Source organism: Rhamphochromis longiceps, linkage group LG1 (genome assembly GCF_057381845.1).
Source record: "Rhamphochromis longiceps isolate RC_006_pf linkage group LG1, R_longiceps_female_GT1.1, whole genome shotgun sequence".
In the NCBI taxonomy this organism is placed as follows: domain Eukaryota; kingdom Metazoa; phylum Chordata; class Actinopteri; order Cichliformes; family Cichlidae; genus Rhamphochromis; species Rhamphochromis longiceps.
In genome coordinates this window covers 7,019,924-7,033,998 of record NC_140557.1, presented here as the reverse complement: position 1 = coordinate 7,033,998, position 14,075 = coordinate 7,019,924, and the positions used below count along the sequence as shown (strand labels likewise).

Here is a 14,075-nt window from a genome sequence, read left to right as displayed (position 1 = left end):
ATAATAACAATGTTAAACAAATCACTACAGACTGTCAGAACTGTGGCTTACACTGTGTAAAAGCACTTAGTGTGGAACAATAGGCAGCTTGAAAATTGGACAGGACATTTGCTATACAAATGAGCTCAAGGAAGGAAGTTTTAAGTCAGAGGTCATGTGACATGTGGCCTTCACAAAAGGATTGGGATCATTTTGCTGGGCATCTACAGAGCAGTGACAGGTTTATTTAACTTTAGGGTAGCTCAATATGCATTTATATACAGCCCACTAGTACAATATATAATCAGCATAGTGTTGGTGGGCTGAAGGATGAAGGCTGGTGTATAAGATAAGATAAGATACCTTTATTAGTCCCATGAGTGGGAAATTTCATGTTAAGGCTGCTGACCTATTGCACGCTATGGCGGCGCCATCTTACCCTCCGACCATACATACATTACACAAAAACATCACATGGGGAAGACAGGTCAGAGAGGTATAACAATGGAAAATGCACCACATGAGGAAAGATAAGGAGAAAAAAAATAACTCCCCCCAGACTGAGCTTCAATAGGGAGATCAGTTTGAGAACAGAAACACCTCTGCACATAGCACATGAAAAAACTCTTAATACACCAAAGAAACACATGACAAGCAACAGGGATGGGTAAAGGGTGAGAGACAGCCAATGTAGACAGTACATCCGGGCCTGCAGCAGCGCTGGACTCCTTGATCCACCATCGGCATGGAAGGGAATAAGCGTCGAAGGCGTTTGGAGGGGGAGGGGGGATGTGTGTGTGTGTGTGTGTGTGTCCAGAGTTATTCTCAGTTTCCTTAACCTAAGGTTGCTTTCTGACATACCGTTAGCTGTGCAAGAAAACACACTGCCTTGTTATTAATTAAAAAAGAAGCTGAAAACTTCACCTGTGGAAATGTTCACCTTCTAATGTAGTAGACCCCTAATCTCTGCCGTGAGACAGTTTTCAGTAACGTCTCCAGAAGTGTTTTTGTTGGGGGTTGTTGCCGAAACTCAGGATTAGTTCTGTTTAAATACAAATGAAGGATTTTCTTCTCTTAGGTTGTCAGGACCTGTGTTTCTAACCAGGCAGATAGGGGAAAGTCATGGCCACTGATCTGATTACTTGATCTGATATCTAATGGTAGCTTGGGAGCACAACTTTCATTTAAAAGGTATCTGCTCTCAAGCTTACTCCTGATTAGTAAATGCATGCATCCAGATGGACTTGGTGCTGAATGCCTTACAGCTGATGCACAAGCACCTGTCGGTTGTTTCAGTTTAGACATATACCTCCAGTTTAATGTGGGTCAAAGCAGAGGACACTTTTTTTTTTTTTTTTTTTTTCCAAGGCTAAATGATGATTACTTTTTGAAGACTTGTAGCTTATTGTGTAAACCGATACAGACATCAGCATATAGAAATATAAGGATTAGGACTTTTCCAAATGTAACTTATGTTCTCATTCCTGACTGTCTTGTTCAATGTGGAAGGAAAGAAAGGCAGCCAGCAGACAAGGTTGTGTACAGGATGGGTGAATAATAATAATAATAATGGATTGCATTTATATAGCGCTTTTCGAGACCCTCAAAGCGCTTTACAATTCCACTATTCATTCACTCTCACATTCACACACTGATGGAGGCAAGCTACAGTTGTAGCCACAGCTGCCCTGGGGCAGACTGACAGAAGCGAGGCTGCCATATCGCGCCATCGGCCCCTCTGGCCATCACCAGTAGGCGGTAGGTGAAGTGTCTTGCCCAAGAACACAACAACCGAGACTGTCCAAGCCGGGGTTCGAACCAGCAACCTTCCGATTACAAGACGAACTGCCAACTCTTGAGCCACGATCGCCCTAAACCTTAAACAAAATTAACACAACAGAGCTTGTCCTTTCTATTTAGGCTTACTTGCAGCCTCTTTACGACAGCCTGTACTACAATAAAATTATTAAATAATAAAATTATTAAAGCACAAGTTTTCTCTGCTAGCCGTTTTTCAACATTGGACTGAAAAGATGCACCTCAGCACTAAGACGGTTCATTTACAGGGTGTTCACTTGCCCGTTAATGACTGTGTATTGTATTATTATTGTAATTATATTTTAAGTTAAAAATATTTTATTACACTACTGGTGATTTTCTTTCTCCCCTGGGTAAAACCTTTGAGGGAGGAAACAAAAACAACTAACAAAAATAACCAAAAAACAACTTTGCAGTGCGGATACCAACTACAAGTATTTGAAAGGACTCAGCAGGCATTTCCTTATTTTTTCCCTTTCAGTTGTGTGTCCTGTGTGTGGGTCTGATTCAGTTCTTCCTGGGCAGACCACTTTAGTTGTTCAGGGGACCACTCTATGACTCATATGTCTGTGAAGGTTCTCAGTCATCCAGGTCATCGTAGTCAAAGGAGCTTGCAAAGAAAAGCGTCTGGACTTCTTTAAGTTGCTTGAAGACGTTTCTCGGATGAGAGGTGAAACGTCTTCAAGCCAACTTAAAGAAGTCCAGACGCTTTTCTTTGCAAGCTCCTTTGACTCTATGACTCACTATAATGGTGATACATTTTTGATTGAAGTTGGAAATTTCTTGACCATCAAAGATACATTAATGATGTAATTATCTACCTCCCTATTCACTCTGTCAACCAAGGTTAATGAGTTTTTTGTGGGGGATTTTTTTGGTCTTTTTTTCGTCTTATATTAAATCTCTCATTAAACTTAGTATCCTTGGTGTTTTTCCATGTGTCCTTTCTCACCAGAGATGTCCTTACCTCCAGGATCTGCATTGCTTTGCCAGGGTACTTTGCACTTGTGTGTCTGATAAGCAGGCAGCTAACTTCCCTACAGCCACGTCATCAGTCGCTGCAGTTTGCATGATGACCTGAGGCTGTTTGCTTTGGACTCGTGAAGCTGAATGTTGACACACTCTGACAAAGATCTGTCTCCCATCAGATGTCAACGAGGCAAATACAGGCGGCTTGGTTTCCAAGGCGATACACAAAAGTGGCTATGTGGCCCCTTATCTTGAATTGATGCTGGATGAGGTGTGTGTAACACCATATGTCTGAGGGCAGTATACATTGTGCTTGTAAGAGTGGTTTTATTGTGCTCACTAAGATTTGTGTTGGGAGTGAATGCTCTACAGTGTTTGTGTTAATGTCGAAAAGATGGCACTTGAATGTAAAGTAAGGGCGGGTGCTTAACTTGTTCAGTGTGAACCAACCATGTGTTGGGGGTCCACTAATAAAATGTCTGCATTAGAATCAAGATGGAAAAGACTGACACACTGGCTTATGACTCCACATTATTCCTGCTCTTGCAAGTAGAGGTGATACTGATGCATTGGCTTTGTGAATTGGAAGGAAAATGTTATATAGTGTTCATTTTCTTTTTCCAAATAACAATCTAAAAAGTCTGGTGTATTCAACCCCCTTTACTCAGACAACCCTAAATAAAATCCAGTGCAACCGGTTGCCTTCAGAAGTCACCTGATTAGTAAATAGTCCACCTGTCATACTTGAATCTCAGTATAAATACAGCTGTTCTGTGACAGCCTCAAAGGCTTGTTTGAGAATTCAGAATTGATTCAGTTTTTCATTTATATAGCACCAAATCACAACAACAGTTGCCTCAAGGCTCTTTATTTTATAAAGAAGCCAACAATCTGATGATCCCCTATGAGCGAGCACCTGGCAACAGTGGGAAGGAAAAACTCCCTTTTAACAGAAGGAAGCCTCTGACAGAACCAGACTCAGGAAGGGGCAGCCATCTGCTGCAACTGGATGAGGGTGATGTGTGGAAGGCTGGACAAAAGGCATGCTGTGGGGGAACCCCCCCAAAAAAAGATTAATAATAACTAATGATTAATAGCAAATGGCATCATGAAGACCAAGTAACACACCACACAGTTCAGGGATGAAGTTGTGGAGGTTTTAAAAACGTATTCCAAGCTTTGAAAATCTCGCAGAGCATTGTGCAGTCCATTAAAGCAAACCTACCAAGATATGGTCATCCACCTAAACTGACAGTCCAGGCAAGGAGCACAAAGTAGAATTTCCAGTAGTACAACCACACCAAGCCTACAGTCAGAACTACAATGTTGCATATTACAAGCATATTTGTGTTAGAATGGCCCAAAGTCCAATAAATCCTATTGAGAATCTGTGGCAAGACTTGAAAATGGCTTTTCACAGACGCTGTCCCTCCAATCTGACTGCACTAGAGCTATTTTCACAAAGAGAATTTGGGGTGGAGCTTGTGTTGTCGTTGTTGTTATTTTGTTTTTGTTTTTTTGTTTTTATAGGAGGGACAATGTACATTAATAAACATTGCTGTAAATGTATCAGATTTAGCCATATGCTAATTTTTATCTATAGTCACTGCCCAAATCTTAAAAGTAGATACTTAGCAGTTGAGAACTACCCCCAAAAGACTTGTAATTGCCAAAAATTAAAGGTTCAAAAAAGAATTGGCTGAGGAGGGCTAAATACAAAAATTTTATTTTCTTTCCACTTCACAGTTATGGGCTACTTTGTGTCTATCACATAAAATACATCTGTTTGTGGATGTAACAAGAGAAAATGTTGAAATGTTCATCATCATCACTTTATTTCCAAAGCGCTTTAAAAACAACATAACAACTGACCAAAGTGTCAATATAACAATTAATCAGCTATAACTTAATTCATAGAAGATGGCCAAACATTTGAAATGGTAACGGTACATACTAAGGGTAAAAATTTAAGATGGATAACAACTTACTCTTGGTTGAAAGCCAAGGAGAAAAGATGTGTTTTTCAATAAGTTTTAAAAGCAGCAAGAGATGGAACCTGTCTGACCTCCAATGGCAGGGCATTCCATATCTTAGGAGCCAAAACTGCAAAGACTGTCTCCTCTGGATGTATAAAATATCTTTGGGACAGTCAAAAGCATCTAGTTAGCTGAACTAAGAGCATGGGATGGTGTGCAAGGGTGAAGCAACTCAGAGAAATAACAAGGGGCAAGACTATTAAGAGATTTAAAAAAAAAAAAAAAAAAAATTGAGGTCAAAGCTTCATCTCATTGGAGATTTACATTCCTATCAGATCATTTTAGTCATCTTTTGCAGTTAAATGAAAACCTTTACCAAACACACAAACAAAAGGTGTTGGTAAAGGTGGTGTTAAATACCTCCAAACTGTTTCTTCTTCACTGTTAGCTTCCTACATTAGCTCTCCTGCTAGCTCCTGTTGTCACATGTAATATAAAAACAGAATACATCAGTGCAAAAATAAGTACATTGTGACCAGTATTCCATCAGCTTTTGAATTTGGGTCGAGCTGATCTTTTATCCGAATGTCAGATAGGATTTAACCAATAACAGCGAAGTCCAAGCTAACACGTTCATTTGCTTTTAGCTTTAATATTTGAGAAGAGAATACAGAGTTGGGTCCACAGCAATCTTTAATCCATAAGTTTTGTTGTCTGAAAGTGACAGCCATAAAAACTAAAATTAAAATGTGTGAGAAATTGAATTGTTTTGGTGTACTGTGAGCAGTCGATTGAATATTTGACTTTTCCATGAACATCTTGGAGATAAATGGACTTTGTTTGGCCTGTAGTGCAGCGATAAGAAGAGAGCTTAAATGTAAGCACATCAATAAATTGAGCATACTTTACCTGCTTAGCACCAGAGGGAAGCAGGAGAGCACTGGCTGATCGCACAAATATATAAATAGGCTGCGATAGTCACTGCCACCTTTACTATATCCTCTCCCAGCTGTGGATTTTAGTAGTAGTGGTAAACTAACCCTGAGTGTATGAGATGGTGGAACTTAAAAAAAAAAAAAATCTGCAGCCTTAATTTCAGTGTTCATATCAAAGCCAAGCCGCATAAACAGCTTGGTCTGTCTTATTTGTGTACAAATTGCTCTACTGTTCAGTTGCCTGATAATACAAATGATGCAATCTATTTATATTTTGTAGGTCAAGTTTTCTGTCATATTGCTGCAAAGGGTTGAATGCAGGCAGGGAAAGTAACCATCCAGAACTCCGCTGAAAGTGCATCACAGGGATTGAGAAACTGAACTAGATTTACTTGGGCTTCAATTTGGTTTGGGGCTTAATGTCAGCAGTACTTACATGATCACTGCAGACACACTTAAACTACAGTGAGTCTTGAATGTATACATTTTCAGAAGGATTTTTTCTGGCTTTATTTTTTTTTTGGGGGGGGGGACTTGATACATCTAACTGGTTAATTAATTACTCATTCAGAACATCGAGCAGTAAGAACTAGGACAGAAAAAGCAGACTCTCTATATTATTTGACTTTTGCTCATCGGAAGAATAGCAGGTTGCTGTTGCACATATACAGTGAATGTGCAGAGGTTTAAAATGTGCTATGTATAAAACATTGTATGCTGTCTGGAGAGTACAGTTTGTTAATATAGGAGGATAAATTCAGGTCATTTAATCATTTACACACCATGTGAGGGCCAATTGTTCTATAACATACCAACCTGTGTAAACTGTACTAAAACTGTTGTCATGTGCCATCAGTATGTGCCGTGTTGCTCTTATGCTCTTTGTGCTTCAGCTTAACATTCCAGTCTCAGACTCAGGCTCTTTCCTCCTTAAACCCCTTGGCTACCTTCAGCCTTCTTTCCATCATCCACTCCTGTTCCTCCCTACATCGCCATGGATGGTACAGTCCGAGAGAGAGAGAGATAGTGAGAGAGAGAAAGCAGGAATGCAAGAACAGAAGAGAGAGAGAGAGAGAGGAGGGGGGGAAAGCAGCCATGCATTAAGTTATTTTTTTAAATGACGGCGATCAGAGCAGAGGAGTAGGCCGAAGCAGGGAGGGACTAATAGAAGTGCACGAGGCGGGTTCACAGCTCTCCTGACCGTCTCATTCTCCTCGCTCATTGGTCAGGGGGGGTCCCTAGCTTCATATCACGCAAAACATGGGTGACCCTTCTTGCCAGCAGCCTTTGAAGCAATTGTGACAGCTGTCATCACTGTGTATGTCAAAACCTGTCAAGTTAGCTTCATCCTTGAATTGGAGATGCATCTGCAGGGAGACTTCTGAAAAGCCCCCAAGAATAGGATTAAAAAAAAATAAAAATCTGAAAATAAGGGTGTGGATGACAACTATAGTGTATAAAATTACTCCTACCTCATCCCCTTTTTTGTGCTTTAAGAGAGTAAATGTTATTAATGAATTTTAACTTGGGAACTTAAATAAACTTCACTTTTTAGCATTGACAAAACCCTCTAAAACATTTGTAGGAAGTCCTGATTGGATACTTATTGAAGAATAGCTACTGGTATCAATTACACAGCAGATAGGAATCGGTCTGCGTGCATCTGCTCTCTGAATGCAACACATCAGCAGTGAAACGTCTGTGAAATATGAAGTGTTACAGATTGCTGGCTGGTTTGTGCAAGAACTGCAGCTATAGTGGTTTATAAAGAATGTGCATGGGTAAAAGGAAACAGGTGTGAGGATGTCTTTGTGCAAGTGTGTTTTCTCGTGATGCCATCTTTATGAGGGCCTAAATGTGTTTCAGATATTTAGACAAAGGATTAATGCTAATGGGAACAGTTCGGTTAAGCAAGGTTTTCATTGCCGAATGTTAAGCTGTACAGTAATGTGTTTTAGAAGGAAGCCGGTGAAAGGTTGTAGGCCTTGGTGGCAGAAGTATTTCTGAGTGTGGGTTTTTAAACCGCTAGAAATCTCTTTCCTCAAGCCATCGAGTCAGATGATGATCTGACTTGATGCAGCTCTTTGGCTGACAGCTGCCCTCACCCTTTGGGCAGCACCACCACTGCACTAATGGAGGAAGAAGGTGACAGGAGAGGAGAGTTAGGATGAATAGAATAAAGGACAACAGACAAAACCTTATTGCATTTGAAGTGAATATGAACTATGGTAGAAGGAGTCACAGGCACTGCCAGAGACTCCCTCTCTCAGGGAACACCAATCTAATCAGTGCTTGTGGCTTCACACTGAACAATCTTGATCTTGAAAAGAATCTGCAGGCCTGGGTCACACTAGTATGCTTTGAGAGTTCGGCCTGACCCTAACCACAGATTGGTAGTCCTGTGTAGCACTGTGAGAGGTTCAGGGTAGGACATTTTAATAGATAAATCCTGGGACAAAATTCAGACAGTGTCAAATTTAGGATGACTGTCTCATGCTGTGAGCCCTGGTTTGACCCGTGTCGACTAACAAACCAATAGGAATGCAGCGTGAAGTGCAATGCTGATCAAAAGAGATTGGCACTTAGAACGGGTGTGAGTAAACCATATAAAACAAAATGATTGCGATTCCTCCAGAGTAGAAAATCCAGTTGAGTTGCTGCAGTAGAATGTTTTGTGTATGGCCTCCAGCTCTTTTTCTTTCTCACTAAGTAATAACGGCGTCTTGGCACCAATTCAGCAAATGCGTCAAATGCGATCGCTTGCCTAAGTTTAAATGATCCATCTTGTAAAATGTGGCCTGAAGTGAACTTGCATAATTATTGTGCTTAAGCACCTTAGGAGATTTGACAGTTAAGCTGGCTGCTAGTAACCTTACACCAGGCTTGATTTACCAGTATTCAGTCATACTTCATATTGTAATGACAATTCTAAAATGGTTGGTTTTCTCTGCACACTCAGATTCACACATTTTGTTGTGTTTTTTGTGGGAAGTAAGAATTATTGAATTGATTGAACAGTCCACTTTTACTCCAAGATGTGGAAACTGGAATCACATATGTGTCTGCACACAGTTACAGACACATACTCATTTACTTCATGCATATAATAATGTAAAACCATGCTCTAATTTATGTATTTCTTATAATCTGTGGAGCAGGTTGATGTCAAATGTTTATGCTTCTGTAACTTAGTTATTGATTTGCCAGCTTAAGAGCTTATAATTCATTTTCAGCACATACTATTTAAAATTAGGTTAGCCTGTACTGACATTTCCTCATATGCAGAGAAAACCAGATGGAGTTCCCGTCTGTTTACTGGAGGAAACCATTTTGAAGGACATAGCTGTTGGCTAAAAGCTCATGATGTCTGTCGTGTGTATGACTGAGGCTGCTTGTGTATATATTTCCTTAGTTTTTCTGTAAAAGCTTGCACAGATATACAGAGCTGTTCCACTTCTTTTTAAAGGTTAACACACTGCCAGCTTCAGTACCCCTCTATCTCACACATCTAGTGCTATTCTCACACACGCATTCCTGAAACGATTTACTACGCCCTCAGAGATGAATGCAGCGCCCACCCTTTTTTTTTTTTTTTTTTTTAAATGACATCAGAAACAGCAGTATGCGACATTACGTGATGGCAGAGCTTCAGTTCATCCTTTGTCATTTTTTTTTTTTTTTTTTTTTTTTTAATAAATAGGACAGGGGGAATGAATGAGAGAAAGAGGGGGAGAGAAAGAAAGAAAACCAAAGGGGAGAAGAGACGGTGAGAAGGGGGGGGAAGAGAGAGAAAAAAAAAAAAAAGAACTCCTGGGTCACCTGTATGGAGAAAAAAAAACAAACAAACAAAAAAAACAAACAGAGGAGACAGCAAACAACAAAGAGCAACATAATAATAGAGAAAACAAAGCACCATCACAATAAACTAGCTAGTCATAGATATCAATATTTACTAAATAATAAACGATATTGTGCAGCACGCAAGATAGACAGCGCACAGTGTGCTTTGAGGTAGCAGCCAAGAAAGCTTTAGTCCGCGTCTGTGAATACCCATGTGTGCATACCTGTGTGGATCAGCATGCTTGCATTCCAAAGGTTTCTCCATGTAATGATCTGCTAGGGAGTGTGGGGGGGCCACAGCCCCGTCCTCCAGGGTGTGAAGCAGGTATGGAGGAGATCAAAACTCCAGATATCCAGAGGCCCCCAGAACACAAGAGACCATGGAAGACCAACAGAGGGGCAGCCGCGCCACTATTCCAGTAAGAGCTGAGGAGAGTCCCAGATGAGGGCTCGCCCAGCAGCCGCGGAGCAGAAGTCAGGGGGAGTTGCAGTGACGCGCCCGTGAGCTCCGCCGGCCCCCAGCTGCGCCTGAGTGACCGAGCCCCAGGCCGAGAGGCCGGGGGCACCCCACCTCCAAAGGGGGCCCGAGCGAGCCCCAGGCCCCAGGCCCCGACAAGCGGCCGCCAAGGAGTGAGCCGGTGTGTACCCGGACGCCCACCCCCAGACACAAAGAACCACCAACACACCGACACCTGAGGGAGTCCGCCACCGGCAGGGGAAGTGGTGGTGGGTGGAGATAGGCCTCCAAACCTTGGAGGGCCTGAGGTGTCCCCAGAGAGGTGGCGTCTGATACCCAACCTGACATATAGACACAGACATACAGGCACACACAGACACAAACATCCATTCCCACCCTCATGCTCTCATATGCACTCACTCCACACTCAACCAACGTGGAGACAGACATAAAGAGACGCTGTACACACAATCACACTCCCCAAGCGTACTCTACAAACCGGGTCTAGGTACCCTTGCCCCTGGAGGGGGGAATTGCACCCAGACCCAGGTGGTGTTACCCTTTTCCCTGCGGTGGGGAGAGGCAGACCACCCCGACTCCGCAGCAGCAGGGAGGCCCCACACCCCAGACCGCAGTCGGACGGCCAACTCCTCCTACTAGCCCTCCCGCTCCAGCAGGCCGCAGAGAATGGGGGTGGGAGAAGACTCCAAACCTCCCTCCACCCGCTCATTGTAGTGTTGATGCATATGTGTTCTAAGGTGCAATTAAAACCCAGGAGGGCATGGAGCTACCTGCCATGGAGCAGCAGGTAAGCGCATAGTCCCTCCTGCTAGCCCTCAATGACTAAGTGTATTTAAAATTGAGAGGTGGGCAACGACGTCAGGGGTGAGGTATACACCCTGATGGTAAATTGGACTCCGTGATTGTGCCCACCCCCAAGATCCTATATGTATGTGTAATGAGAGTGTGAATAATGTGAATGTCTAAGTTGTGGGATAAAATTGAGGCAGAGGCAGCCAGAAGGGGACGGGGGGGGGGGGGTAGCCTCCTCTGCACCCTGGTGACATACCCCCACTCCAAGGCAGCGCCCACCCTAACACCCAGATACACACCCAAATCCCCCGGGAGGCTGTTTTTGACATGTGACACAGAAGCTGTAAACAACTACAACAATGGCTATGTTTTAAAGTAAATGTTAAAACAAGGAAAGCCTAAAGCAAATGACATTAATCCAGTCTGCCTGTCTGTCCACCCACATATAAATTTCTTTCTCTTTTTATCTCTGCATGCTACACATTAGGGTCAAAATTAGCCTTGAAAGCCCATCCTACTGCATCCTTTTAATTTGCACTAAATGCCGTCTTTCTGTCTTTCCACATGTTCCCGTTGACCTCGATCCTCCCAACATCATCAGGAGTCAGTCCAAGGTAACGGCACACAAATACACACACAGACATTTTCAACACTAATTCCATGGTTGTGAATCATCTGTTTTAAACAAAGGCACCGCTGTACTACTTCAGCTCAGTTTCTGAGCTGTGTGCAACCATACAGGCAGCGATATAAAGTAATGATTTGTAAAACCATTATTGCCAAAATGGTTTGTTTAATTTATGAACCTTTATTTTAATCCTGAGGCAATACTTGTTCCCTAGAAACTGAATGTTTTTTCCCACTGGTTCTCTTTGCTGTGTGTGATTATTTTTATCGTCGTTTGAGACTTGATGGTCGCTATGATTACACAATTTGAGCATTTGAGCATTTAAAAACACAATATACACCTTTTTTTTTTTTTTTACTGTGGTGGCTTGTGCGACTACATATTCCAGTATAACATGTCATGGTGGTGCTGTTTTGTCTGTGTGTTTACAGGTTTTTGCCTATGATTATTGTTTCTGGTCCATGGATGAGACAGATAAGGAAAAATTTGCAGGTATGTAAATTTTTATTTTAATCATTCAAAAAGAAATTGCATTAAAATATCACTACCAGATGTGTTAACTAAATATATACTTCAGTTATACAGACTATGTCTGTTTGTGCCACTTAACTGCAGGTCAGGAGGTGGTGTTCCAGTGCCTTGGGGAAAGTCTTCTCCACAATGCCTTCCAGGGCTACAATGCCTGTATATTTGCCTATGGACAAACTGGTAATTTACACTTGGACAACTCACATATTTATGGTGAATCTTATTTTATGACAGAGCGTCTAACTTAACAACAGGGGTTGGTTACAGTATGTGGCAGATTTCTATCTATATTTTATTGCCTTAAAGCTTTTTTAGGAGTGTCTTTGTGGACTACCACTTGTACCGACTTGCATTTCTTCAGTACAAATAAGACACAGAAGTTAAAATACATGCACATGTTTCAGATATCTCATGTCCCATAATGTGTAGAGCGCTTATCATACTCTTACTTTACATATAATCTTGACCCTGCGACAGCAAGTTGGAGCTCATAAATTGATCCACTGTCTACACATGAGTCATAATGAGTCGAACCTTTTACTTGTTTGTCAGGTGAAATCATTCTTTAATAATTTCACAATCGTACCATCATTACTTTGTGTGTTAGTGGCAGTGTTTTGTATCAGCTGCCACAAAGACAAGAAATTATTTTACATTTAACTATACCTGCTGCAGTCAGTCTCCTGAAACTGGAGTATTTGTCTCCGTGTTTGCAGGCTCGGGAAAGTCGTACACTATGATGGGCTCAGTGGATCAGCCAGGGCTGATACCTCGACTGTGCAGTGCTTTGTTTGAACGGACACAGAAGGAACAGCGGGAGGAGGAGAGTTTCACTGTTGAGGTCTCCTACATGGAGATCTACAATGAGAAGGTCCGAGATCTGCTCGATCCCAAAGGGTATGATTTCATTCCTCAATCAGCCCTTTTACAAATGTGTGGGTGGTTTCGTTTTTCATTTGAAAGGTGTGGCAGCTCTGATAAATCCTAAACAATTCAGTAGTTGCCTTTGGTTGAGTTCCCTTCCACGAGCCAAATTTAAATCAATAGAGTATTAGATTTACAGAACGTTTGTCTTTCGTCTCATATCCTTATAATGCAGATTCTGCCTTTCTAATATTAGTATCCTATTAAACTAGATTCAGCATCTTAGAGCTGACTCACTGTAAAACCCACAAAGGTTGTAACAGCACCAGCAGGTGTAGAATTACATCAGTCTTCGGTGTATTTTCAAATGCAAACTCATTTTTACATATTTAAAAGACTGTAAACACAGGCACTGAAGAATAAGAACACATTTAAATTTATTGTTCAGTTTATTAATAAGTTGATTCTTAGGAAAATGCATGTGAAACTGTTTTGAAAGTGTAGAATTGTTCAAGGCATTCTTCAAGCAAAAATGATTGAAGATATTCTGCATTTGACTTTATTGTATATTGAATATCTGGAGAGTTTGACCTGCATGTCAGGCACAACCCCTGAAATTGTTCTTGGAGAAACATTGATAGAAAATGTTTTATATTTCTAATATTTTAGACGCTAAATGTTTTATTTCCAAATAATTTGAAAAAAAAATGCACATTAATAATGATAATGACAATTCCAATAAACTAAAATACATCTGCTGTAAGTCTACTTTTCTGGTTAATGACCAGCTTGCAGCTCTGCTCTAACATAAACTCAGATTAGCTGATAAATCAGTGAAAGTCTGTCATTTGTTCTGGATCCACCAGCTGCTGTGGTCAGTGCATAAAAAGATTAGCATTCTGCCCTGCAGTCACTGTTTTTGTCCGGTTCGTGTCCAGCAGGTCAGCTGTAAATCAGGACCCCAGGCCTGTGCCTGCTGTCCCAGACACTATAACCTTTGACCTTCACTCACTGCATGACTTTTAACCTCAATAAAACGGACCAAAGACTAGCAGACCATCTGACTGCCATATGCGCTCTGCTGTGGGTCAGATAATGATGAAGTTCTTAGATCTGCGGCAAGTTAGAATTGGGGTCAGAGAGCCAAGTGCTCACAAAGTGTGAACTGTGCACTGTGGACTTCTATTGGTTACCAGAGCAAGCCTAGCCTCTACTGCCTCCCCTGCTTGGACATCATTGTTCAAGCATTGGATGCAATTGGTCACGAG

The 14,075-nt window shown here is 41.6% G+C and overlaps 1 protein-coding gene across 7 annotated transcripts in view; it reads left to right on the top strand.

Annotated features, from left to right (window-relative positions):
* The window catches only part of kif13ba (kinesin family member 13Ba), a 53,149-nt gene that overhangs the window by 9,929 nt on the left and 29,145 nt on the right, over positions 1–14,075 (top strand). For all 7 annotated transcript variants that reach the window (XM_085417825.1, XM_085418197.1, XM_085418106.1 and 4 more), the window contains exons 4-7: positions 11,389–11,401; positions 11,847–11,907; positions 12,031–12,123; positions 12,660–12,840. In XM_085417825.1, coding sequence (XP_085273951.1) covers positions 11,389–11,401; positions 11,847–11,907; positions 12,031–12,123; positions 12,660–12,840 — 348 coding nt within the window. The remainder of the gene's footprint in view (positions 1–11,388; positions 11,402–11,846; positions 11,908–12,030; positions 12,124–12,659; positions 12,841–14,075) is intronic.